The sequence below is a fragment of the Chelonoidis abingdonii genome, chromosome 11 (assembly GCF_003597395.2).
Source record: "Chelonoidis abingdonii isolate Lonesome George chromosome 11, CheloAbing_2.0, whole genome shotgun sequence".
NCBI lineage: Eukaryota > Metazoa > Chordata > Testudines > Testudinidae > Chelonoidis > Chelonoidis abingdonii.
In genome coordinates this window covers 15,418,324-15,439,373 of record NC_133779.1, presented here as the reverse complement: position 1 = coordinate 15,439,373, position 21,050 = coordinate 15,418,324, and the positions used below count along the sequence as shown (strand labels likewise).

General features: G+C 65.8%; 4 protein-coding genes across 7 annotated transcripts in view; 3 read left to right on the top strand and 1 right to left on the bottom strand.

The window, feature by feature from the left end:
* Positions 1 to 819: 819 nt before the first annotated feature.
* On the top strand, positions 820 to 6,068 carry GRWD1 (glutamate rich WD repeat containing 1). Its single transcript, XM_032793073.2, is given in 12 exon segments — positions 820 to 1,027; positions 1,657 to 1,774; positions 2,496 to 2,655; positions 2,998 to 3,211; positions 3,666 to 3,808; positions 4,147 to 4,344; positions 4,612 to 4,631; positions 4,633 to 4,677; positions 4,679 to 4,729; positions 4,731 to 4,876; positions 4,879 to 5,157; positions 6,001 to 6,068. Coding segments are annotated over 12 exon segments (1,635 nt in total). The 5' UTR covers positions 820 to 834.
* TSEN34 (tRNA splicing endonuclease subunit 34) lies at positions 6,011 to 9,152 on the bottom strand. Of its 3 annotated transcripts, none has more exons than XM_032793016.2 (5): positions 9,002 to 9,152; positions 7,800 to 8,067; positions 7,262 to 7,418; positions 6,593 to 6,847; positions 6,011 to 6,397 (listed from the first exon to the last, which is right to left on the bottom strand). In XM_032793016.2, exons 2-5 carry the CDS (start codon positions 8,052 to 8,054, stop codon positions 6,210 to 6,212), a joined length of 855 nt encoding a protein of 284 aa, XP_032648907.1. In that variant the 5' UTR covers positions 8,055 to 8,067; positions 9,002 to 9,152; the 3' UTR covers positions 6,011 to 6,209. The 3 variants fall into 3 exon arrangements, with proteins under 3 accessions (XP_032648907.1, XP_074926823.1, XP_032648905.1); XM_075070722.1 differs by having other exon boundaries at positions 7,800 to 8,106; positions 9,002 to 9,151; XM_032793014.2 differs by lacking the exon at positions 9,002 to 9,152 and having other exon boundaries at positions 7,800 to 8,250.
* Positions 9,153 to 9,244: 92 nt separating this feature from the next.
* On the top strand, positions 9,245 to 17,798 carry MBOAT7 (membrane bound acylglycerophosphatidylinositol O-acyltransferase MBOAT7). 2 transcript variants are annotated; one of them, XM_032793006.2, is made up of 8 exons: positions 9,245 to 9,343; positions 10,718 to 10,800; positions 11,437 to 11,566; positions 12,119 to 12,245; positions 14,427 to 14,583; positions 15,013 to 15,221; positions 16,035 to 16,223; positions 16,635 to 17,798. In XM_032793006.2, the coding sequence occupies exons 2-8, from the start codon at positions 10,725 to 10,727 to the stop codon at positions 17,442 to 17,444; spliced, it is 1,698 nt and encodes a 565-aa protein (XP_032648897.1). In that variant the 5' UTR covers positions 9,245 to 9,343; positions 10,718 to 10,724; the 3' UTR covers positions 17,445 to 17,798. The 2 variants fall into 2 exon arrangements, with proteins under 2 accessions (XP_032648897.1, XP_032648898.1); XM_032793007.2 differs by having other exon boundaries at positions 15,013 to 15,364; positions 16,635 to 17,061.
* Positions 17,799 to 18,310: 512 nt separating this feature from the next.
* The window catches only part of TMC4 (transmembrane channel like 4), a 10,080-nt gene continuing 7,340 nt past the window's right edge, over positions 18,311 to 21,050 (top strand). The window contains exons 1-5 of the mRNA XM_075071266.1: positions 18,311 to 18,423; positions 19,267 to 19,483; positions 19,764 to 19,900; positions 20,336 to 20,497; positions 20,734 to 20,819. Of these exons, the coding sequence (XP_074927367.1) occupies positions 18,384 to 18,423; positions 19,267 to 19,483; positions 19,764 to 19,900; positions 20,336 to 20,497; positions 20,734 to 20,819 (642 nt within the window). The 5' untranslated portion in view covers positions 18,311 to 18,383. The remainder of the gene's footprint in view (positions 18,424 to 19,266; positions 19,484 to 19,763; positions 19,901 to 20,335; positions 20,498 to 20,733; positions 20,820 to 21,050) is intronic.

Below are 21,050 nucleotides of genomic sequence, written 5' to 3'. Positions count from 1 at the left end.
GCCCCAGACAGATTTTTCCCCAGATCCCTAAATGGCCCCTCAATGACTGAACTCACAACCGTGGGGTTAGCAGGCCAATGCTCAAACCACTCAGCTCTGTCCTGACCCAAGGCGATGATGTCACAAGGGGGCAATGACATCATCGGGGATGTGGCGAGGTCACCAGGGAAAGCAGTTACATCAGCAGCGACGGGATGATGTCACAAGTGGCCACAGTGATCTCAATAAGGGCATGATGATGTCACAAGCTGATGTGGTGATGTCATGTTACAAATGCTCCCAGTGATGGCACCCGTTGCCAGGGTGATGGGCTTTGACCCCACGTGACAGTTGAGTGTGGTGTAAGGGTGTGGGGGAGATTTAGGTCGCCATGGTGATAATGGGATGTCTGTGGGGGGGGGGCACCCAGTTGCCCTTATTCAATATGGCGCCCCTAGGGCCCGGATGGGGGACTTCATTTGCCCTCAGATAAGATGGCGTCCGGGGCAGAGCTGGGGATTTTCCCTTTCTGAAAATGGCGCTGGCCGCGGCTCTGACGAGTTTACCCTCAGTCAATATGGCGCCGCTGTTGCCCTTTGCCAACATGGCGGCCCCCGCCGCGCCCTTGCTAAGATGGCGGCCGGCTCCTCTTGTCCCGTTGTCAAAATGGCGGCGCTGGGATCACCCCGGCCCTTTTCCAAGAGGGCGGCCCGCAGCCTCGTTCCAAGATGGCGGCCGTTCCCCTTTTCCAATATGGCCGCGACTTCGCTTCTTCTCCTCTCCCAAGATGGCGTCGCGCGTCCTGAGGGCGGAAGTGCGTGAAGCCGGCGGCAGCGTGCGCTGCCCTGTCCCAAGATGGCGGAGGCTGCGTGGCGCCGGGATGGGGATGGGGAAGGGGCGAGCAGCAGCAGCAGCAGCGGGGACGAGGAGGAGGAGGGGGCCCCCCCGCGGCGGGTCTATCTACCGGGCCGGGGCCCCCCGCCGGGGCCGGGCGAGGAGCTGGTGATGGACGAGGAGGCCTATGTGCTGTACCACCGGGCGGGCACCGGTCAGCGGGGGGCACAGACGTGGGGCTGCAGCGTGGGGCGGGCAGGAGGGTGGGGGGGCACAGACGTGGGGCTGCAGACGTGGGCGGCGGGGCGGCAGGAGGGTGGGGGGCACAGACAATGGGCGCTGCAGGTGGGCGGAACAGGATGGTGGGGGGGCACAGACGAGGGCTGCAGTGTGGGGCGGGCAGGAGGGTGGGGGCAACGACTTGGGGCTGCAGTGTGGGCGGGCAGGAGGGTGGGGGCACAGACATGAGCTGAGTGTGGGCGGGCAGGAGGGTGGGGGCACAGACAGAGGCTGCAGTGTGGGGCCGACAGGAGGGTGGGGGGGCACAGACATAGGCTGCAGCGTGGCGGCAGGAGGAGTGGGGGGGCACAGACATAAGGCCTGCAGCGGTGGGGCGGCGAGGGTGGGGGGGCACAGACATGAGGCTGCAGTGTGGGGCGGACAGGAGGGTGGGGGGGCACAGACATGAGGCTGCAGTGTGGGGCGGACAGGCAGGAGGGTACAGGATGGGCACAGGCCATGGCCCCAGAGGGTATGGAGCGGTGGGAGGGGGGTGACAGGCCAGGTGTGCGGCCATGGGGCAGAGATGCCCCTTTCTCCCTCTCATCCCCTTTCTCCCCACAGGTGCCCCCTGTCTGAGTTTCGACGTGGTGCCCGACCCGCTGGGCCAGGAGCTCGGCCGCTTCCCGCTCAGCCTGCGGCTCTGCGCCGGCACCCAGGCCGAGACCGCCCAGGCCAACAGGTCAGACCCGGGGGGAGGCCGTGGGGCACAGACGCAGCCCCCCGCCCTGCTTCTCCCCAGACATGGCGACCCCTGTGTGCTCCCCAGCACACCTGCCCAGAGAGCCCCACTTTTCAGCGCTGCCCCAGGTCGGGCACCGCGGGGCACTCCCAGGTGCACCCGGCTGCCCAGGCACTTGGGGTTGGGTGGGTGAGAGGCTGCCCAGGCACTTGGGGGTGTGTGGACGTAGCTTGGCCCCTGGGGACATGGCCAGGCCCCGGCCCCAGTTCGCCCCACAGGGCACTCACAGCTAGAGCCCAGGGCAGACCCACCCCAGCTACAGCTGGCAACAAACAGCCCCGACCTCCGCCCCGCCCCAGGCTGGGAGCCGGCTCGACCCGCCTGCGAGTGAGGAGCAGAGCCCAGCAGGTGCTGGCCCCTTCTTCTGCTCAGGTGCCGGCACCCCGGGCACAGAGCCCTGGGCAGTTACCCACATCACCCCTGGTATCCCCCAGAACCCCCTGCCTGACTCAGAGGGGGGCTGGGGGCTGGCTCCCTGGGTCCCTTCACCTTGGCGCTGAGCCAGTGACAGGGCTCAGGCCAACGCCCCCTAGAAGGGACACACCCCGCGCCCCATTCCTGGGGCCAGATGGGAGACGCCCAGGGCCCCATTCCGCGGGGCGCAGGCGCTGCTGGGGCCCCTGGCTGGGGGCTGAGCTCAAGGGGTCCCTTTCTCTGCCAGGCTGCTGGTGATGAAAATGCACAATCTGCACCGCACGGGGGCGGGGGCCGCGGGCATCGAGAGCAGTGACAGCGATGAGGATGAGGAGGAGGACGAGGAGAAGAAGCCTCAGCTGGAGCTCGCCATGATCCCCCACTACGGGGGCATCAACCGCGTCCGGGTACAGCTCCTCCCCCACCGCTGAGCTCCCCCAGCACAGCGCCCCACACCGAGCCCCCCAGCGCCAAACCCTCCCCAAGCAGAGTCCCCCGCTGATCCCCCCAGCACAGCGCTCCACACAGAGCCCCCTTGCATCAAAGTCCCCCAAGCAGAGTCCCCTGCTGAGCCCCCCAGAGCAGGATCCTGCGGAGCCTTTCCCCTCCCAGTGCAGCCTCACCTGCTCCCAGCAGCACAGGCCCCCTAGCACTGGCCTGGGGCATTGTGGCCAGCGCCCCCCAGTGAGCCTGCTCCCAGCAGCAGGTGCCCCCATGCCCCGCCCGGGTTAACTCTTTCTTCCTGGCAGGTCACCCAGCTGAGCGGGACGCAGGTGGCTGCTGTCTGGTCGGAGAAAGGGCAGGTGGAGATCTATGACTTGCAACGCCCCCTGGTGGCCATTTCGGACCCTCAGGCCATGGCCACCTTCCTACGGGAGGAGCAGGCCAAAATCAAACCCCTCTTCTCCTTTGCTGGACACATGACCGAGGGCTTTGCCATGGACTGGTCCCCCATTGTGCCCGGTGAGTCAAGGGGTGCTGGGTGGCAGGGGGCTGCGGGTCGGGAGTGAGGGGCACTGGTGGGGCTGCGGGGGCTGCGGGTCGAGAGTGAGACACACTGGTGGGGCTGTGGGTCGGGAGTGAGGGGCACTGGCAGAGTTGGGGGTGACAGGGCTGCGGGTCGGGAGTGAGGGGCACTGGCAGAGCTGGGGGTGACGGGGCTGTGGGGCGGGAGTGAGGGGCACTGGCAGAGCTGGGGGTGACGGGGCTGCGGGTCGGAAGTGAGGGGCACTGGCGGGGCTGGGGGTGACGGGGCTGTGGGTCGGAAGTGAGGGGCACTGGTGGGGCTGGGAGTGACAGGGCTGCGGGTCGGGAGTGAGGGGCACTGGCAGAGCTGGGGGTGACGGGGCTGCGGGTTGGGGATGAGGGGTGCTGGCTGGGGGAGCTCCCTGTGACCCCAGCTCTGCCCCCACCTCAGGCCGTCTCGTGACTGGTGACTCAAACAAGAACATTCACCTGTGGAGCCCCAAGGCGGACGGGACATGGCACGTGGACCAGCGCCCCTTCACCGCCCACACCGCCTCCGTGGAGGACCTGCAGTGGTCGCCAACGGAAGCTACAGTGAGTGGCAGCCCTGCCAGAAGAAACAGGACACCGGGGTGGATGGGGCCGTGGGGCTGATCCAGAGGGGCAGGGCAGGATACTGGGGTAGATGGGCCCGTGGGGCTGATCCGGAAGGGCAGGGCAGGACACCGGGGTGGATGGGCCCGTGGGGCTGAGGCAGAGGGGCAGGGCAGGACACCGGGGTGGATGGGCCCGTGGGGCTGAGCTGGAGGGGCAGGGCAGGGCAGGACACCGGGGTGGATGGGCCCGTGGGGCTGATCCGGAGGAGCAGAGCAGGATACTGGTGTAGATGGGCCCCGCCCCGCAGCCACGCTGCCCTGACCCCTCTTGCCCAGGTGTTCGCCTCGTGCTCGGCAGATGGGTCCATCCGGGTGTGGGACGTGCGGGCGGCGCCGGGCCGGGCCTGCATGCTGACGGCCAGCCAGGCCCACGCCAGCGACGTCAACGTCATCAGCTGGAACCGCCATGAGCCCTTCCTCCTCAGCGGGGGGGACGACGGGGCCCTGCGCGTCTGGGACCTGCGCCTCTTCCAGGTCAGTGACCCCCCCCCGCTCCACCTGACTGCCCCTCACTCCCGACCCACAGCCCCTGCTAGCCCAGCCCTAGGCTCCCCCCAGCCCTGCCGGTGCCCCTCACTCCCGACCCACAGCCCCTGCTAGCCCAGCCCTAGGCTCCCCCCAGCCCTGCCGGTGCCCCTCACTCCCGACCCACAGCCCCTGCTAGCCCAGCCCTAGGCTCCCCCCAGCCCTGCCGGTGCCCCTCACTCCCGACCCACAGCCCCCCACTCTCCCTCCCCACAGACAGGCACGAGCGTGGCAACTCAAGCAGCACACGGCGCCCATCACCTCGGTGGAGTGGCACCCACGGACGGGGGGTGTTTGCGGCTGCTGGTGCGGACGACCAGGTGACCCAGTGGACCTGGCAGTGGACGGGACCAGGAGGGAAGAGGGGAGAGTGAGGATGACCCGGCCCTGTCCTCCATTCCCCCCAGCTGCTCTTCGTGCACAGGGGAGACTGACATCAAGGAGCTGCACTGGCCCACAGTGCCCGGGGCCCTGATCACCACGCCCTGTCCGGCTTCACCGTCTTCCGCACCATCAGTGTTCTGATGGGACAGAGCCTGGTGGGGGAAGAGTCTGGCTTGGGGGAGCCTCCCCTTGCAGATGGACCATTCCAGCTGTCTGCTGCTTCCATTGCACAGAATGGGGAGAAAGCTGGGTGGGGGTGGGGGGAGTTGGTCTGCTCCATGTTGGGCTGCTACCATTGCACAGGCAAGAAGGGGATCCAAGATGAGGAACTCACACAAAAACTTTCCCCTCCTTGCTCTATGCAGGTGGACCATTCCAGTGAGTGGCTGCTACCACTGGTCTCCCCACCCCATTTTATGCAATGTGCTTCCACATATGTGTATTATCCACCCCTCCTAAGATGGGCTTCCAAGTGCTACCATTGTCAGAATTTGGGGTTGGTGTCTGGACCTGGACTCTTTCATTCTGCATTGGGGGGAGAATGCCCCAGAAAATGCACTGTTCTGCAGCTTGTTTTGGGGAGCTACCATCTAATGTGGATATGGGGGCCTGATTTCAAGCTAATTTTCCCTCAATTGTACATGTTTGGTCTGATTTGGTTGCTACTTCTTAGGATGGCGGGGGGGTTACTACCCCCATTCTATTGTGAGAGGTGGATTGCTCCAGAGGCTACCAATTCTGCATGGGGGGGGGAAGAGTTGGTTCACTCCAAATATATTTTGGGTGCTGCCACCATGCACTGATGGGGATGGAGAGCTAGCTCCCAGAGGGTGCACAAATCCCTGGGGTTGGGGGGATGGGAGACAAGCCCCCAAATATAGAGAGGGGGCAGGGAAAAACTTGCAGCCATTGCCCTGGGGAGGCGGGGCACAGCCAGGCCCCTCCCACTTTAACCCCAGATTGGGGGAGGGGTCCACTATCTCTCCCCCGCATGGATGCCTCTGGGCAGGGAGGGGGCCCTGCCTGCAAAGGGGGTGGGGGGGGCGGGTTAGTACATACTATCTATTTTCTGGTAAGTTCAGTTTTAATTAAAAAAAGTTAATAACCTACTGGAGTTTGGTCAATCTGGGGGGGGCGGGGGACCTACCTACCTCCCAGCTTGGACTGTGCCCTCCTGACCCACAGCCCCTCCTTATTGGTGCCCTCCCCGTCCCCCACCAGTACCCCTCACTCCCGACGCAGCCCTGGGCTCCCCCACCCCTCCAGTTCTGCTGCTGCCTCTCTATTAACATCCTTTGTTCGCCGCTCAGCCTCGGGCCGGCAGACACCCCCAGCAGTGCCCCGGCAGGCTTTGGTCTGCGGGGAGGGGTGCTCCGTGCCTAATTGGGAGCGGATTGTGCCCCCCAGTTCCCGGCTGTCCCCCGCGGGTGTCACTGGAGCCCGCTCCATTGCAGGGAGGTGAAGGCGAGGGTGCCGCCCGTGCCTGGTGAGCAGAGCAGCAGGGTCTTCTTGACGCTGGTGCCCAGGCGGGTGGCAGCCACCAGGGCGTGGAGTGGGAGAGGGGCCTCCGGGGGGCAGCACAGCGCGATATAGTGGGCATGGAACCGCAGGGGATCACCTGCAGGGGAGAGGCAGAAGGGGGAGGAGTCAGGCCAGCTTCCCCCTGCCCCACCTCCTCCAATCCTCCCCTCTACTCCCTTCCCTGAGCATCCCCCAACCCAGCCCCTCCCTCACTTCTGGGGCCTGCAGTGCCCCCGCTCCGCTCCCCTCCCCAGGGCTGATCAGCATCCCCAGGCTCCTCCCCCACACCTACCTGGGTACACAAGGAAGTCTCCCCCAAACTTGCTCCCTCCGGACAGGTAGTAGCCCCTGCCCCACAGCTCGCGGAAGACGCGGTACCGGACCTCGTGGGCTGGGCGGCCGGCGTGAGGCCAGTCCGGGGAAGGGGAGGTCCAGTCCACCTGCTCAACCCGCCCTGGGCGCCACCGCGCCGTGGGCAGCTGGATCATCATGGAACCACGGGGCAGAACAAAGGGTGAATCCAGCAGTCCTGAATCCTCCTCCGTGTCTGGAAGTGGAGAGAGGAAGAGGCTAGGAGAAGCCGGGGCCAGGGTGCGGCTGCCTGTGGGGTGTGCGCAGGGGCTGGGTATGTGGTGACCCCTCACCCAGTTCAGGGACGTTGCCCCTCTGGGGTGGGTGCAGGGGCTGGGTATCCAAGAACCCCTCACCCAGTGCTGAAACGTGTCTCTCTGGGGTGGGGTGCGGGAATGGGTATACAGGGACCCCTCACTCAGCGCAGGGATGTGGCCCCTCTGGGATGGGGCGCGGGGGGCTGTGTATCCGGGGGCCTGGTGCTTATCCACAAATGAATCCTGCTGAACTAAGCCCTACCACCAGGGACAGTGCCCCCTACTAAGCCCCCCACTTTCTCTGCAGCCCCTGGGTTTCCCTAGCAGGTCTCCTCTCTGAGCCCCAGCCCCACCTGGCATCTCCCCACGCTGCTCTCTGCGGTGGGCTCGGCCCTGGGCAATGCGCTCGGCCAGGCGGGCCAGCAGGGCTCCCCTCTCTGCTCCAGCCAGGCGCTGCTGCTCTTGGTAGCTCTCCTCCAGCTCCTGCTGGTAGGCCTCCACCTCGGATGCCTGGGTTTGGGGAGAGGGGGTTAGCTCCGGTATGGGGCACATGGCACAGCCATCCTCCCACAGGACACCTGCCCCAAACATGCTCTGCCCCTCTGCCGGAGCTGGTGCCCCCTAGAGGGGAACCAGTGCCCCATTCCCTGCCCGCCCCCCCGGGCCAGCCAGTGACTGCCCTGGGGCTGGATGGGAACAGGCGTCCCCTAGAGGGGAACAGCCCCGTGCCCCATTCCCACCCCCCTCCGGGCCAGCCAGTCCCTGCCTTGGGGCAGGGTGGGAGCTGGCACCCCCTAGAGGGGAAAGGTTCCGTGGCCCACTGACCCAGCCAGTCCCTGCCCTAGGGCTGGATCAGCACCCCCTGGAGGACCAAGGCCCAGGGTCCCTCACCTGGGTCAGTTCCTCCCCCTCCGCCGGGGGCTGGGTCTTGGTGCCCCTCACCAGGACGGCTGCGCCTAGCTCAGCAAGCAGCCGGGCCTCCTCGGGGAGCAGTTGCAGGGGGAGGCCCAGGCGGGCGTTCTGCCGGGGCTTGCGGGCCAGTGCCCCCACCAGGGTCCCCACCAGCCGGAACCGCTCACGGATCTCCCGGGCGTCCTCCGCGCTCCACACCAGAGCCGCCCCCTCCAGCACATGGATCCGTATCATGGCACTGCGGCAGCTGCAGGGAGGGGAGCGGCGAGAATGAGGGATGTGGCCCCTTTGGGGAAGGGCGCAGGGGCTGGTTATATGGGGACCCCTCGCCCAGGGCTGAGATGCAGCTACTTCTGGGGCAGGGCACCACAATCCCAGCATGCTCTGGGGCAAGGGGCGCCACAATCCCATCATGTCCTGAGACTAGGCCCCACCACCATGGCCAGGTCCCCCACCAGGCCCCCAGCCCAGGCCGGGGGCAATCCCAGCATGCCCCAGGGTGAGGGGGGCACAATCCCTGCATTCCCTGGGGCCAGGGATGGGATGGGGGGGGTGTCACTGCAATCCCATCATGCTTTGGGGCAAGGGGTGCCGCTATCCCAGCATGCCCCAGGGCAGGGGCGGGCAGAATCCCTGCATTCCCTGGGGCTAGGGATGGGACGGGGGGGGGGGGTGCACTGCAATCCCATCATGCTTTGGGGCAATGGGTGCCACTATCCCAGCATGCCCTGTGGCTAGAGTGGCAAAGTGGTGCTGATGCCCCAGAGGATGCTGGGAAAGCCCCTTTTCAGGGAGTCTGGTTCTGGCCACAAGAGGGGAATGCCTTTAAAGGGCCACACCCACCCATACCAAACCACGCCCACTGCCCCAAGCATTCTGGGAGTCCCATTCTTAAAAACTTCCATTGACTCCCCCCCCCCACAAGGGATTCTGGGAAACAGTTTCTTAAAGGGCCACACACTAAAAATAGAAAACCTCGCCCCTTTCCCCGCAAGGTGTTCTGGGTAACCCATTCTTAAAGGGCCATCCCCCCCCAATTTAACCCCCAAAGGAATTCTGGGAAACAATTTCTTAAAGGGCCACATGCACCTATACAAAACCTTGCTTCTTTCCCCCAAGGCATTGTGGGTAATCTCTTTTCCAAGGGCTAACCCACCCCCCGCAATCCCCAGATCACTCACCTTCACCCCTGGGCTTCCCTGCACCCAGCTCTGGGGGGTGTTTGCAAAGCAAGCTGGCTGGTCCCTCGGCTCTTGCAAGGCGAGGGGGCGGGGTTCTCGCAGCTGAGCGACGGCCCCATTGGCCAATACCCGAGCAGGGGTGGAGAGTGGGGGGGGTTTTGCAAATTGCAGAGCCCAATGGGTGCAGGGCGCGGAGGAAGTGAGTTGGGGGTGGGCAGGCAGCAAAGTGAGCGGCGGGTGGTTGGGGGAGGGAATCGCTCGCAGGGGTGTGAGTCCGTGCAAAGGTGCACCCAGGGGTGTGAATTCTGCACTGATTCCCCCCATCGGGAGAAGTTGGTGCTGGTGAGTAAGGCTGTGAACTTGAGGGTTGTGGGGCTGCACTTGAATTTTGGGGAGGGGGGAGAAACTCCAGGGTGTTTCCCATCCCCACCTGATGTGGGGCTCCCTCCTTTTCTAAAACCCCTATTGCCCCCCGCCCCCGGGCCGGACTGCTAATCTGGGGGTGAGCTGCAGGGGGTGGGAGCTGTGTGTTTGTACAGCACCTGGTGCAATGGGTGTGGGGCTATGAGCTACCATAATACACCTAATAAATAACGTACAGCGCCTGGTGCAAAATGGGAGCAGGGCTAGGAGCCACCGTAATGCAACTAATAAATAACATACAGCGCCTGGCACAATGGGGGCGGGGATAGAAATTACTGCACTACACCTCATAAATGTACAGTGCCTGGCACAATGGGTGCAGGGCTATGAGCTACCATAATACACCTAATAAATAACGTACAGCACCTGGTACAATGAGGGGCTGGTCTGGGACGAGGGACTCTAGGAGCTCCCCTAACAGAGAGGAGTAATGGGTGTGGGGAGATTAAACGGGGAGGGGTGTGTTCCCCTCTCTCCCCAGCACCAGCAATGGCTAATGTGGGGGGTGAGCTGCATGGATTAGAAGTTAGCGGCCAGGGGTTTAGATGGAGGTGGAGGGAGCAGGGAGCCCATGTGGGATAGAACTCGGGGCCCAGCCCTCAACGCCCCCGCTCTAACCACTAGACCTCACTTGCTGAGGGATTCATGCCAGGGGGGCTAAGGGGGAGGCAAGGAAGGAGAGTGAATGTGGCTGTGCCATTGGGGGTGGGGGAGAGTGTCTGGGGAGGGGGCTGGGGAGTGGCCGCTAGTCCCTACTGGGTGAACTGGGGTGTAGGTACCGGTCCAGCAGAGGCTATGCACCCCCTAGAGCCGAGGACACCCTGCTGCTGCCCTCCCCCCACAGTTCCCCATTTTATGTCACATAAGCACTGAGCCCCCCCTGCCACGCAGCCTCCCACTTTGCTATCTTAGTGTCCACCCCCCAAGGCTGGTTCTCTCTGGCCCATCCAGCCCATGGCCACTTGGCTGTGGGGGGACAGGGGGCACACAGATGTGCTGGGTGATGGGGGCTCCTGGGAGCGGGGCTGAGACTCAGCAAACTCGTACACCCCCCAGGCCATGGAATGAGAGCAACGGATGCCAGCTGCTGCCAGCGCCCCTAGAGGGGAGAGGCCCCAGGTCCCATTCCCTGCCCCCCCAACCAGTCCCTGCCCTGGGGCTGGATCTCCCCTCCCTTCTCTTCCTCTACCATCTGCAGAGGAGCTGAGCCCCCAGCGCCCCCTGCAGCCGGTGGGGTGGGTGGCCTGTGGAACTGCCCGACACTGTTTTTTCCTCCCCCCCCGCCCCCGGCAGAGCTGGGATGACCCCGGAGGAGTGGACCTACCTGGCCGTGCTGCTTTTCTCTATCCCCATTGGCTTTGTCTTCAAGAGAGGGGGTGAGTGACTCCGACTGGAAAGGCAACTCTGGCCCCTCCCCTTCATACCATTGCTGGGGGGGAACGACAGGAATTGGGGTTAGAAAAAGTCCCACCAAAGAGACCCCCCCCGTTTCCCTCCAACAAGGGCCCATCCCCCCATTCCCTCCGGTGTGCCCCACCCAGCCCCGTTTGGGGTTTCCTCACCTCAGCTTCCTCTTGCGAGATTTCCTCTCTCCGTTCTGGCTCAGCTCGGGGAGTGGGGGTTGGGTTTGTCTCGAGCTAGGAGGAGTCTGGAGGTATTTTAGGGGGGCCGGCGTGTGGGGGCGGGAGACCCTGGCACTAGCTTCCCTCTGCCAGTCTTCTAGTAGAAGCTCCTGAACTCTGGGGTCCCATCGATAGGGGATGGGTGTTTGGGGGTACAGGAGCCCCACCTCCTGAGCTCCTTTGTGCCCCATTCCCTGCCCCCTAAGCCAGCCAACCCCCCTCCCCAAGGCTGGATGGGAGCTGGCACCCCCTAGGGGGGAGAGGCCCCGTACCCCATTCCCCGCCCCCCTGCCCAGGTCACCTGAAGTCCCAGCTGACTTTGCTCCCTGGGTGTCTCAGTGGGAAGGGAGCTGGGATCTGATCTGTCTCTTTCCTCCTCGCCCCCCACAGGACACCAAGTGAAGCAGTTTGGGGGGGCAGCCGTGGGGCTGTTCTTGACGCTGGTCACCTGCAACATCCACACCTTGCACTCCCTGGTCACCATCCTGGGCACATGGGTCATCCTCAGCCTCTCCCCCTGGTAAGGAAGGAGCTAGGACACCTGGCAGAGGAGTGAGGCCTAGTGGGTAGAGTGGAGGGGGGATTTTGGGAGCTGTGGAGAGGGTAGGGGGGTGATGGGAGCAGGGGATTCTGGGAGCTGGGAGCAGTTGGGGGAGAGCGGAGGGGAGCAGGGGATTCTGGGAACTGCAAAAGGGTGGAGGGGTGACAGGAGTAGGGGATTCTGGGAACTGGGAGGGATTGGGGGGGCCAGAGCAGGTGATTCTGGGACCCAGGCGGGGTGGGGGGTTAGAGGGGAGCAGGGGATTGTGGGAGCCAGGAGGGGTTGGGGGGGTGATGGGAGCAGGGGATTTTGGGAATCAGGAGGAGTTCGGGGGGCTGGAAGGGAGCAGGGGGTTCTGGGAGCCAGGAGGGGTTGGGGGTGGTGACGGGAGCAGGGGATTGTGGGAGCTGGGAGAAGTTGGGGCGGGGGTGATGGGAACACGGGATTGTGGGAGCCGGGAGGAGTTGGGGGGTGGTGGCGGGAGCAGGGGATTCAGGGAGTGTGGCCAATTAACCCGCCCTCTGCTGGCAGGTCCTGTCATTACCTGACCCTCGGCTGGACCTTCTCCTACCTGCTCTTCTTCCGGACGGTGACTTTCTTCGGGCTGCCAGCCCCCACCCCCTTCACCAATGCCGTGCAGCTGCTGCTGACCCTCAAGGTGCTGCAGGGGGTGGGGTGGGGCGGGGAAGGGGGCGCGCTGTGCTCCTGGTCACTGCTGGCCCCTCTGGGGCACTAGGGGGTGCTGGGCTGTGGCAGCGGGGTGCTGGGGGGCCGCTGTGCTGTGGTAGTGGGGTACCAGGAGGTGCTGTGCCGTGAGGTGCGGGTGGGCGCTGTGCTGTGGCCACGGGGTGCTAGGGGCAGCTGTGCTGTGGCAGTGGGGTGCTGGGGTGTGGGGGGGCCCTGTGGTGTGGTGATGAGGCACTCGGGGGCATGGTGTCATGGCGGTGGGGTGCTGTGCTATGGGGTGTGGGGGGCACTGTGCCGTGGGGCATGGGGTGTGCGGTGGCAGGGCTCAGGGGGGCGCTGTGCTGTGGCAGCAGGACGTGTGGGGGCCCTGTGGTGTGGTAGTGAGGCACTAGGGGGCGCGGTGCCGTGGTGGCAGGACGTGTGGGGGCCCTGTGGTGGGGTGGTGAGGCACTAAGAGGCGCTGTGCTGTGGTGGCAGGGGGTGTGTGGTGGCAAGGCACAGTGCTGTGGCGGCAGGACGTGTGGGGGCCCTGTGGTGTGGTGGTGAGGCACTAGGGGGCGCTGTGCTGTGGTGGCAGGACGTGTGGGGGCCCTGTGGTGGTGGGTGGTGAGGCACCCTAGGGGCGCTGTGCTGTGGTGACAGGGGGTGTGGTGGGGCAAGGCACAGTGCTGTGGCGGCAGGACGTGTGGGGGCCCTGTGGTGTGCGTGGTGAGAGGCACTAGGGGGCGCTGTGCTGTGGTGGCAGGACGTGTGGGGGCCTGTGGTGTGGTGGTGAGGCACTAGGGCGGCGCTGTGCTGTGGTGGCAGGACGTTGTGGGGGCCCTGTAGTGGGGTGGTGAGGCACTAAGAGGCGCTGTGCTGTGGTTGCAGGGGGTGTGTGGGGCAAGGCCACAGTGCTGTGGCGGCAGGACGTGTGGGGGCCCCCTGTGTGTGGTGTGATGGCACTGGGGGCGCTGTGCCTGTGGCCTGCGGACGTGTGGGGGGCCCTTGTGGTGTGGGTGGTGAGGCACTAGGGGCGCTGTGTGCGTGGTGGCAGGACGTGTGGGGGCCCTGTGTGTGGTGGTGAGGCACTAGGGGCGCTGTGCATGTGGTGTGCAGGGGACCGTGTGAGGGCCCTGTAGTGGGGTGTGAGGCACTAAGAGGCGCTGTGCTGTTGGTGGCAGGGGGTGCGGTGCTGTGGTGGTGAGGCATAGGGGGCTCGGTGCTGTGGCAAGCAGGACGTGTGGGGTGCCCTGTGACGTGTGTGGTGAAGCACTAGACTGGCGCGCTTGCGTCATGGGGTGTGGGGGGCGCGCTGTGCTGTTGGGGCATGGTGGTGTGTGGTGGCAAGGCACAGTGCTGTGGCGGCCAGGACGTGTGGGAGCCTTGTGTTTGTGGGGTGAGGCACTAGGGCACTGTGCTGTGGCTTGCAGGACGTGTGGGGGCCCTCTGGTGTGGTGGTTGAGGGCACGTAGGGGGCGCTGTGCTGTGTGGCGGGACGTTTTTTTGTGTGGGGGCCCTGTGATGTGGTGGTTGAGGCACTTTAAGAGGCGCTATGCTGTGGTGGCAGGGGTGGGCGTTTGCTTGATGTGGTTGGTGAGGCACTAGGGGCTCCGGTTGCTGGTTGGCAAGGCGCAGGGACGTGGTGGGGGCCCTGTGCTGGGTGGTTGAGGCCACTAGGGGGCCGGCTGTGCTGTGGTGGCAAGGACTGTGGGGCCCTGTGCATGTGGTGTAGGGCCAACTAGGGGGCGCTTGTGCTTGGTGCGGGGCCCTGTGGTGTGATGTGGGGCACTTACGGGGTGGTGCCATGGCTAAGCAGGACGTTGGGGCCTGTGGTGTGGTGGTGAGGCACTAGGGGCGCTGTGGGCTGTGGTTTGGGCAGGGGGCCCTGTGGTTGTCGGTGAGCACTAGGGCGCTGTGCTGTGGTGGCGGGCCCTGTGGTGTGGTGGTGAGGCACTAGGGGGCACGGTGCTGTGGCAGCAGGACGTGTGGGGGCCCTGTGGTGTGGTGGTGAGGCACTAGGGGGCACAGTGCTGTGGTGGCAGGGGGCCCTGTGCTGTGGTGGTGAGGCACTAGGGGGCGCTGTGCTGTGGTGGCAGGGCCCAGGGGTGCGGTGCCGTGGCAGTGGTCCCGTAGGGTGCGCTCACCCCGTGGGTTGCTCCCTCTGCCCTAGATGGTGAGTCTGGCCAATGAGGTGCAGGAGATCAGTCGGGCCAAGAAGCAGGACGTCACCTCGTTTGCCAAGGGCCCCGCGATTGGGCTGATGCCCAGCGTGCCTGGGCTGGGCTCGATCCTCTGCTACAGTTACTGCTACGTGGGGCTCATGACAGGTACGGGGCGGCCGGACACCTGGGTTCTCTGCCTGGCTCTGCGAGGGGAGTGGGGGCTAGTGGTCAGAGCAGGAAGGGGGGCTGGGAGCCAGGACGCCTGGGTTCTCTCCCCAGCTCTGGAGTGGGGGCTAGTGGTCAGAGCAGGTGGGGAAGCTGGGAGCCAGGACGCCTGGGTTCTCTCCCCAGCTCTGGAGTGGGGGCTAGTGGTCAGAGCGGGGAGGGGAGCTGAGAGCCAGGACTCTTGGGTTCACTCCCCAGCTCTGTGGTGGGAGGGGGTCCAGCCGGAGTCTTTTTTCCACTGTTACCTTTATCTGTATTTCTCTCCTTTTTCCCCCTTTCGTTCTTTCCTCCCTCCGGCCTCCTTCATCTACCTCCCCCCACACACACCCCTCCTCTCCCGTCACCCTCCATCCCCATACGCCCCCCCAGGCCCCTTCTACCGCTACAGGACCCACCTGGACTGGTTGCAGCAGCCGGACTCGCAGGCCATCCCCAGCTGGCGCCCCCTGGTGGCGCGGGCCAGGCTGGTGCCAGTCTACGGGCTGCTCTTCCTGGGGGCCTCGCGGCTCTTCCCGCTGGAGTACGTGCGGAGCGAGGCCTTTGCCGCCCGGGCGCTGCCCTTCCGCCTCTTCTACATGGTACCCGTCTTCTTCGTCTTCCGCATGCGCTTCTACGTGGCCTGGCTCTGCGCCGAGTGCGCCTGCATCGCCGCCGCCTTCGGGGCCTACCCCACGGCCGCCCGCACCCGCCCCGGCGGGGGCCCCACCGTCCACTGCCCCAGGTGCGCCCATGGGCCTGCCCCTCCGGGGTGCCGGCTGCCACGCAGCCCCAGGGCAGGGAATGGGGCATGGGACCTGTCCCCTCTAGGGGGCGCCAGCTCCATCCGGCCCCAGGGCAGGGACTGGCTGGCTCAGGGGGGTGGGGAATGGGACCCAGGACCTTTCCCCTCTAGGGGGCATCAGCCCCTATCCGGCCCTAGGGCAGGCACTGGCTGGCTCAGGGGGGTGGGGAATGGGGCACGGGACCTGTCCCCTCTAGGGGGCGCTGGCCCCATCCAGCCCCAGGACAGGGACTGGCTGGCTCAGGGGGATGGGAAATGGGGCCCGGGGCCTGTCCCTTCTAGGGGGCACTGGCCCCATCTAGCCCCAGGGCAGGGACTGGCTGGCTCAGGGGGATGGGGAATGGGGCCTGGGATCTCTCCCCTCTAGGGGGTATCAGCCCACATCCGGCCCCAGGGCAGGGACTGGCTGGCTCAGGGGGGTGAGGAATGGGGCCTGGGACCTCTCCCCTCTAGGGGGTGCTGGCCCCATTCAGCCCCAGGGCGGGGACTAGCTGGCTCAAGGGGACGGGAAATGGGGCCCTGGGCCTGTCCCCTCTAGGGGGTACCGGCCCCCATGTGGCCCCAGGGCGAGGTCTGATTCCCTGTCACTGAGTGCTCTCCCCCACCCCAGTGCGGAGGAGGGGGCGCCAGGGGCGGCTCCCCCCGAGTACGACTACGAGACCATCAAGAACATCGACCCTTACGGCACCGACTTCTGCGTGCGGGTGCGGGAGGGCATGCGGTACTGGAACATGAGCGTGCAGTGGTGGCTGGCCCAGTACATCTACAAGACCGCCCCCTTCCGCTCCTACGTCATGAGGTGGGGGGCGCGGGGAGCCATGAGGGGGCAACCATGGGGGGGGCTCGAAGATCCCTGGGGTGGGGGTGCTCGAAGATCAAGTGGGGCTTGGAGATCAGAGGGAGGAGGTAATGGGGGGGCTCACAGATCCTGGGGAAGGGGGGTCAGATGGGGGGCTCGGAGATGTGGGGTTATGTGGTGGGGGCCTTGTGGCAGGGGAAGGATGAAGGACCCAATATGGAGCATGAAGGGGAAATCATGGGTGGGGTGTGTCTCATGTGGGGGGTGTGGATACCAGGGGGAGGGAGAGACATGGGGGGGGTTCATAGACAGGAGGGAATAGAGGGGAAATCTCGGGGGGGGGCTTCAAACGGGGGGGTCTCAGGGATGGGGGGCTCCCCGCTAACCCCACCCTCCCTGTCGTCCCCCCAGGAGCGGCTGGACCATGCTGATCTCGGCCTATTGGCACGGCCTGCATCCCGGGTACTACCTCAGCTTTCTGACCATCCCGCTGTGCCTGGCGGCGGAGGGGGCGATGGAGGCCGGGCTGCGGGGGCGCCGGGGGGCGGCGCCGGAGCCCGACCGCTCCTGGGGCGCCTGGGTGCACTGGTTCCTCAAGATGCGGGCCTACGACTATATGTGCATGGGCTTCGTGCTGCTGGAGCTGGGCGCCACCCTGCGGTACTGGCGCTCCGTCTACTTCTGCGTCCACATAGGCGCCCTGGCCCTGCTGCTCCTGGGCCGCGCCCTGCCCCGGCCCGCCGCCCAGGAGCCGCACCGCGAGGGAGGGGCCGGGGGAGCCCCCCGCCCAGGACCTCTGGGGGCTGGGGAATAGCCAGGGCGCAGGGGCTCCGGGCCCTGGGGGGCCACACCCTGGGGGCTGGGAGCAGGACCTGCACATGGGCTCTGTGCTGGCCATGGAGGGGGTTGGGGGGAAGGGCAGGGGCAAATGAGGTGGCCCCCCCATCCTCCCCTCTCTACAGTCCCCCCTCCTGGCTGGCTGGGAGGGGGAATCTGCCCCAGACTTCCTTTGGGGGGGTGGGGGGAGAGACACTGATCTGTTACACTGCTTCCCCCAAGGGTTCTGGCAGGCCTGCCCCTCCCCCTCTCCCTGTGGGGGGGGTAGGAGCCCTTCCCCCGCATAGGCAGGAGATTCTCCCCCCCTCCGCCTCCCAGCAAGACCCACACATAAGAGGGTGTTTTCTACCCCTCCCCCCAGCCGATGCTACACTCTGGCCTTAGATGAGGGGTTCTCAGAGTGGGGGTTGGGACCCCCCAGGGGATCATGACGTTATTACATGGGGGGTCAGGAGCTGTCTGCCTCCACCCCAACCCCCCTTTGCCTCCAGCATTTATGTAATGGTGTTAAATATTTAAAGCAGTGTTTTTAATGTACGGGGGAGGGGGTGTCGCACGTGGGGGCTGGCTGTGTGAAAGGGGTCACCAGTACAAAGGTGTGAGAACTATTGTCTTAAAGGGACCAGCCTCCAGCGGGGGTGGGAAGAGGGTCCCCCCCCCATCTGGTGTGAAACAAGTTGGCACCTTCTCAGGCAGAGCCTGAAGGGGCCACAAAGCTCCCCACCCTCAAGCAGCGCGGTGGGGGGATGTCGGGGAATGAACCGTCCCTCAGATGGCAGGTGTCTGGTGCCTTAAGCTGGGGGGGGAATGTCGAGTGGTGCGGGGGGGTGGGGTGGCAGGGGGTCGCCCCAGAAAGCCCCTTCCCGCTTGTGACGGTTTCTCTGTTCCTTTGTCTAATTAATTCCGGGCGGGCGGGAAGGAGATGGGTAGGGGGAAATGGAAGGCACTGAAGGGGGGGCAGCTGGGGGCAGGAGGAGGCCTCAGGGCGGGGGGCGGCTCTGTTACCGAACCCCCCCCCCCCGGTTTATTGCCTTTGGCCTGCGGGGGCGGGCAGCTGAAGCAAAAAAAGGACCCAAAAACAACCCCTTTCCTGTGGTTTCTGTGTTAGTGTGGGCCCCCCCCCCCCCGGAGGCCCCCATCCGCCTGCGAGGAGCCCCCCCACCGGGGCTGGGTGAGGTGGGAGCGAGGGGGGGCCTTGTGTTTGGGGGCTACCTGGGGCCAGTCCACGCCCCCCCTCGCCCGCCGGGCCGCGCCCCGTCGCCAGGTCAGCGCGGGGCCAATGATTAACGCGGCGCGTTTCCTCCTTCCCGGAGCGCCCGGACCATGGAGCCGCGCTGGGCGCAAACGGACCGGGATGGGCCAGGTGCGGAGACCGCCCCCCCTCCACCCCGAGTCACCCGGACTCCTGGGTCCCTCATCCCCCGGTAAACTGGACTCCTGGGTCCAGTCCCCAGGAGCGCCCCCGCTACGAGTAACCTGGACTCCTGGGTCCCGTCCCCAGCAGCCTCCCGTCCCCCCGGAGTAACCCGGACTCCTGAGTCCCGTCCCCAGCAACCCCCTATTCCCCTGAGTAACCCAGACTCCTGGGTCCCCCACCCCCCGGTAACCCGGACTCCTGGGTCCTGTCCCCAGCGGTCTACACATCGCCGCCGGAGTAATCTGGACTCCTGGGTCCCGTCTCAGCAGCCCCGCCCCCCTTCCCCGGAGTAACCCAGACTCCTGGGTCCTCCACCCCCCGGTAACCCGGACTCCCGGGTCCAGTCCCCAGCAGCCTCCCGCCCCGGAGTAACCCGGACTCCTGGGTCTCGTCCCCAGCGTTTCCCTCCCCCCGGAGTAACCCGGATTCCTGGGTCCTGTCCCCAGCAGCCCCACCTCCCGACTCACCGGGCCAGGTGCGGAGCCTCGCTCACGAATCACCTTGACTCCTGGGTCCCCTTGCCCCCTCAGTAACCGGGGCCCCCTCCTGTAACCCAGACTCCTGGGTCCCGTCCCCAGCAGCGCCCCCCCCCCCAGAGTAACCCGGACTTCTGGGTCCCATCCCAGCAGGCAGCTCCCGACCAGTTATTCGGCCTCCTGGGTCCCCTCTCCTGAAGCTAGGGCGGACCCAGGCAGTAGCCCGGACTCCTGGGTCCCCTCCCCATCCCTGGGTCATTAAGTGCGGGGAGGGAGGGGGCTGAATCTCTCACCCCACTTGCTCCCTCCCCAGATGATGACGAGAGGGGGCAGCAGCGGCCTCCCTCATCCCTCTTTCTCCAGCTGCCAAGCAACGCGACCCTCCGGTTCCGTGGCAGCGTGGCCAAGGCCTGGGGGGCTGCGGTGGAGGAGGGGGCCCCCCAGGAGCGGGACGGGGAAGAAGCCGGGGAGCAAGACTCGGTTCCCCTGAAACAGCTACCGCTCTGCATGGCAGACAAACGGAGACTCAGGTATCAACCCCCACCCCCTTGCAGGGAGCAGAACACCTGGGTTCCTTTCTGGCTCTGGGAGGAGAGTGGGGTCTAGTGGTTAGAGCGGGAAGGGACCGAGAGCCAGGACTCCTGGGTTCTCTCCCTGGCTCTGGAAGGGGAGTGGGGTCTAGTGGTTACAGTGGGGTGGGGGCTGGGACCCAGGACTCCAGGGTTCTCTCCCTGGCTCTAGGAGGGGAGTGGGGGTGCAGTGGTTGGGGAGGGGTGCTGAGGTCTCACCCTCTGTCCCTCTCCCTGCCAGGCTCCAGGAGCAGCAGGCAGCCTGGAAACGAAGCCGCTGGGAGCAGTGGCAGGTGGGGACGCGCCGCCTGTGGGGACAGGTGAGGGATGCCCTGCTGGACGCCCAGGTGTGGAGGGGCTCACTGCACCACATTGAAGGTAGGAGACCCCCCCTGAGCCCCGGGATTCCCCCTCTGCTGAGAGCAATCCCCCTGAGCCCCAGGATACCCCATCGCTGCTGAGAGTGGCCCCCTTGAGCCCCAGGGTTCCCCCTCTGCTGAGAGCAACCCCCCCATAGCCTTGGGGTACCCCCTCCCTGCTAAGAGTACCCCCTTGAGCCCTGAGGTCTCCCTCTGAGCCCTGAGGTCCCCCTCTGCTGAGAGCAACCCCCATCTGAGCCCTGGGGTACCCCCTCCCTGCTGAGAGTGACCCCCACCCAGCCCTAGCGTCACCTCTCCTTGGTGAGTGACCCCCCTGAGCCCAGGGGTCCCCCCTGGGCTGAGAGCACTCCCCCCAAGCCTGGGGTCGGCCCCTGCTGGGGAGCCCGGGGGTTGGACTCGCTGTCAGGGTGATGCTGCCCTTTGCCCCCCCCAGGTCACTTCGGAACCGGGATCCAGTCGTATTTCAACTTCCTGCGCTTCCTGGTGCTGCTGAACCTGGGGGGGGGGCTGCTCATGATGGGGTTCGTCGTGGCCCCCAACGCTGCCTTCGAGGGGCTGCAGCTGAACCAGACCCAGAAGGGGCCAAACTCCACAGGTATAGCTAGCCCGGATGCCTGGGTCCCATCTCCTGTGGGGGTGGGGGCAAGGGCCCCCAGATCAGCAGCCTGGACGGCTGGGTCCCATCCCTATCAAAGGGGAGGGTGAGAAGGGAATTACCTGCAGAATGGCAGCCTGGGTCCTATGTCCAGGGGGGCCAGGGGTGACCCAGGGGGTATTTGGAGGTTTGGTTTGAGGGGGTCACACCCCTTTTCTCCCCCCCCCCCCCCGCAGTGATCAGCAGCTGCCTGCAGTACGACCCCACCAAGCGGGGCCTGGTCAGCTACTTCACCTACCTCATGGACCTGCTCTCCGGGACGGTGAGAGCCCGGCCTGTGGCCCCCCAATGCCTCAGTTCTACCCACAGCCCCCTGTGCCCTAAGCTCCGCCCCTGTGCCCTCAGCTCCGCCCCCAGCCCCCCACACCCTTAGCTCCGCCCTCAGCTCCCTGTGCCCTCAGCTCTGCCCCCAGCTCCCCACATCCTTAGCTCCCACCCCCAGCCCTCCCCACACTCTCAGCTCCACCCTCAGCCCCACCAACCATTAGCTCCC

Bases quoted from the DNA above. Each gene is read 5' to 3' on its own strand.
- TSEN34 (XM_032793014.2), bottom strand. From the start codon at position 8,234: ATGATGGGATTGTGGCGCCCCTTGCCCCAGAGCATGCTGGGATTGTGG. The intron at 7,419-7,799 runs GTGAGGGACCCT...CCCCAAACCCAG, and splicing joins AGGGGGAGGAACTGACCCAG to GCATCCGAGGTGGAGGCCTA. The intron at 6,848-7,261 runs GTGGGGCTGGGG...CTCCACTTCCAG, and splicing joins GCAGCGTGGGGAGATGCCAG to ACACGGAGGAGGATTCAGGA.
- MBOAT7 (XM_032793006.2), top strand. From the start codon at position 10,725: ATGACCCCGGAGGAGTGGACCTACCTGGCCGTGCTGCTTTTCTCTATC. The intron at 11,567-12,118 runs GTAAGGAAGGAG...CTCTGCTGGCAG, and splicing joins ATCCTCAGCCTCTCCCCCTG to GTCCTGTCATTACCTGACCC. The intron at 16,224-16,634 runs GTGGGGGGCGCG...TCGTCCCCCCAG, and splicing joins TTCCGCTCCTACGTCATGAG to GAGCGGCTGGACCATGCTGA.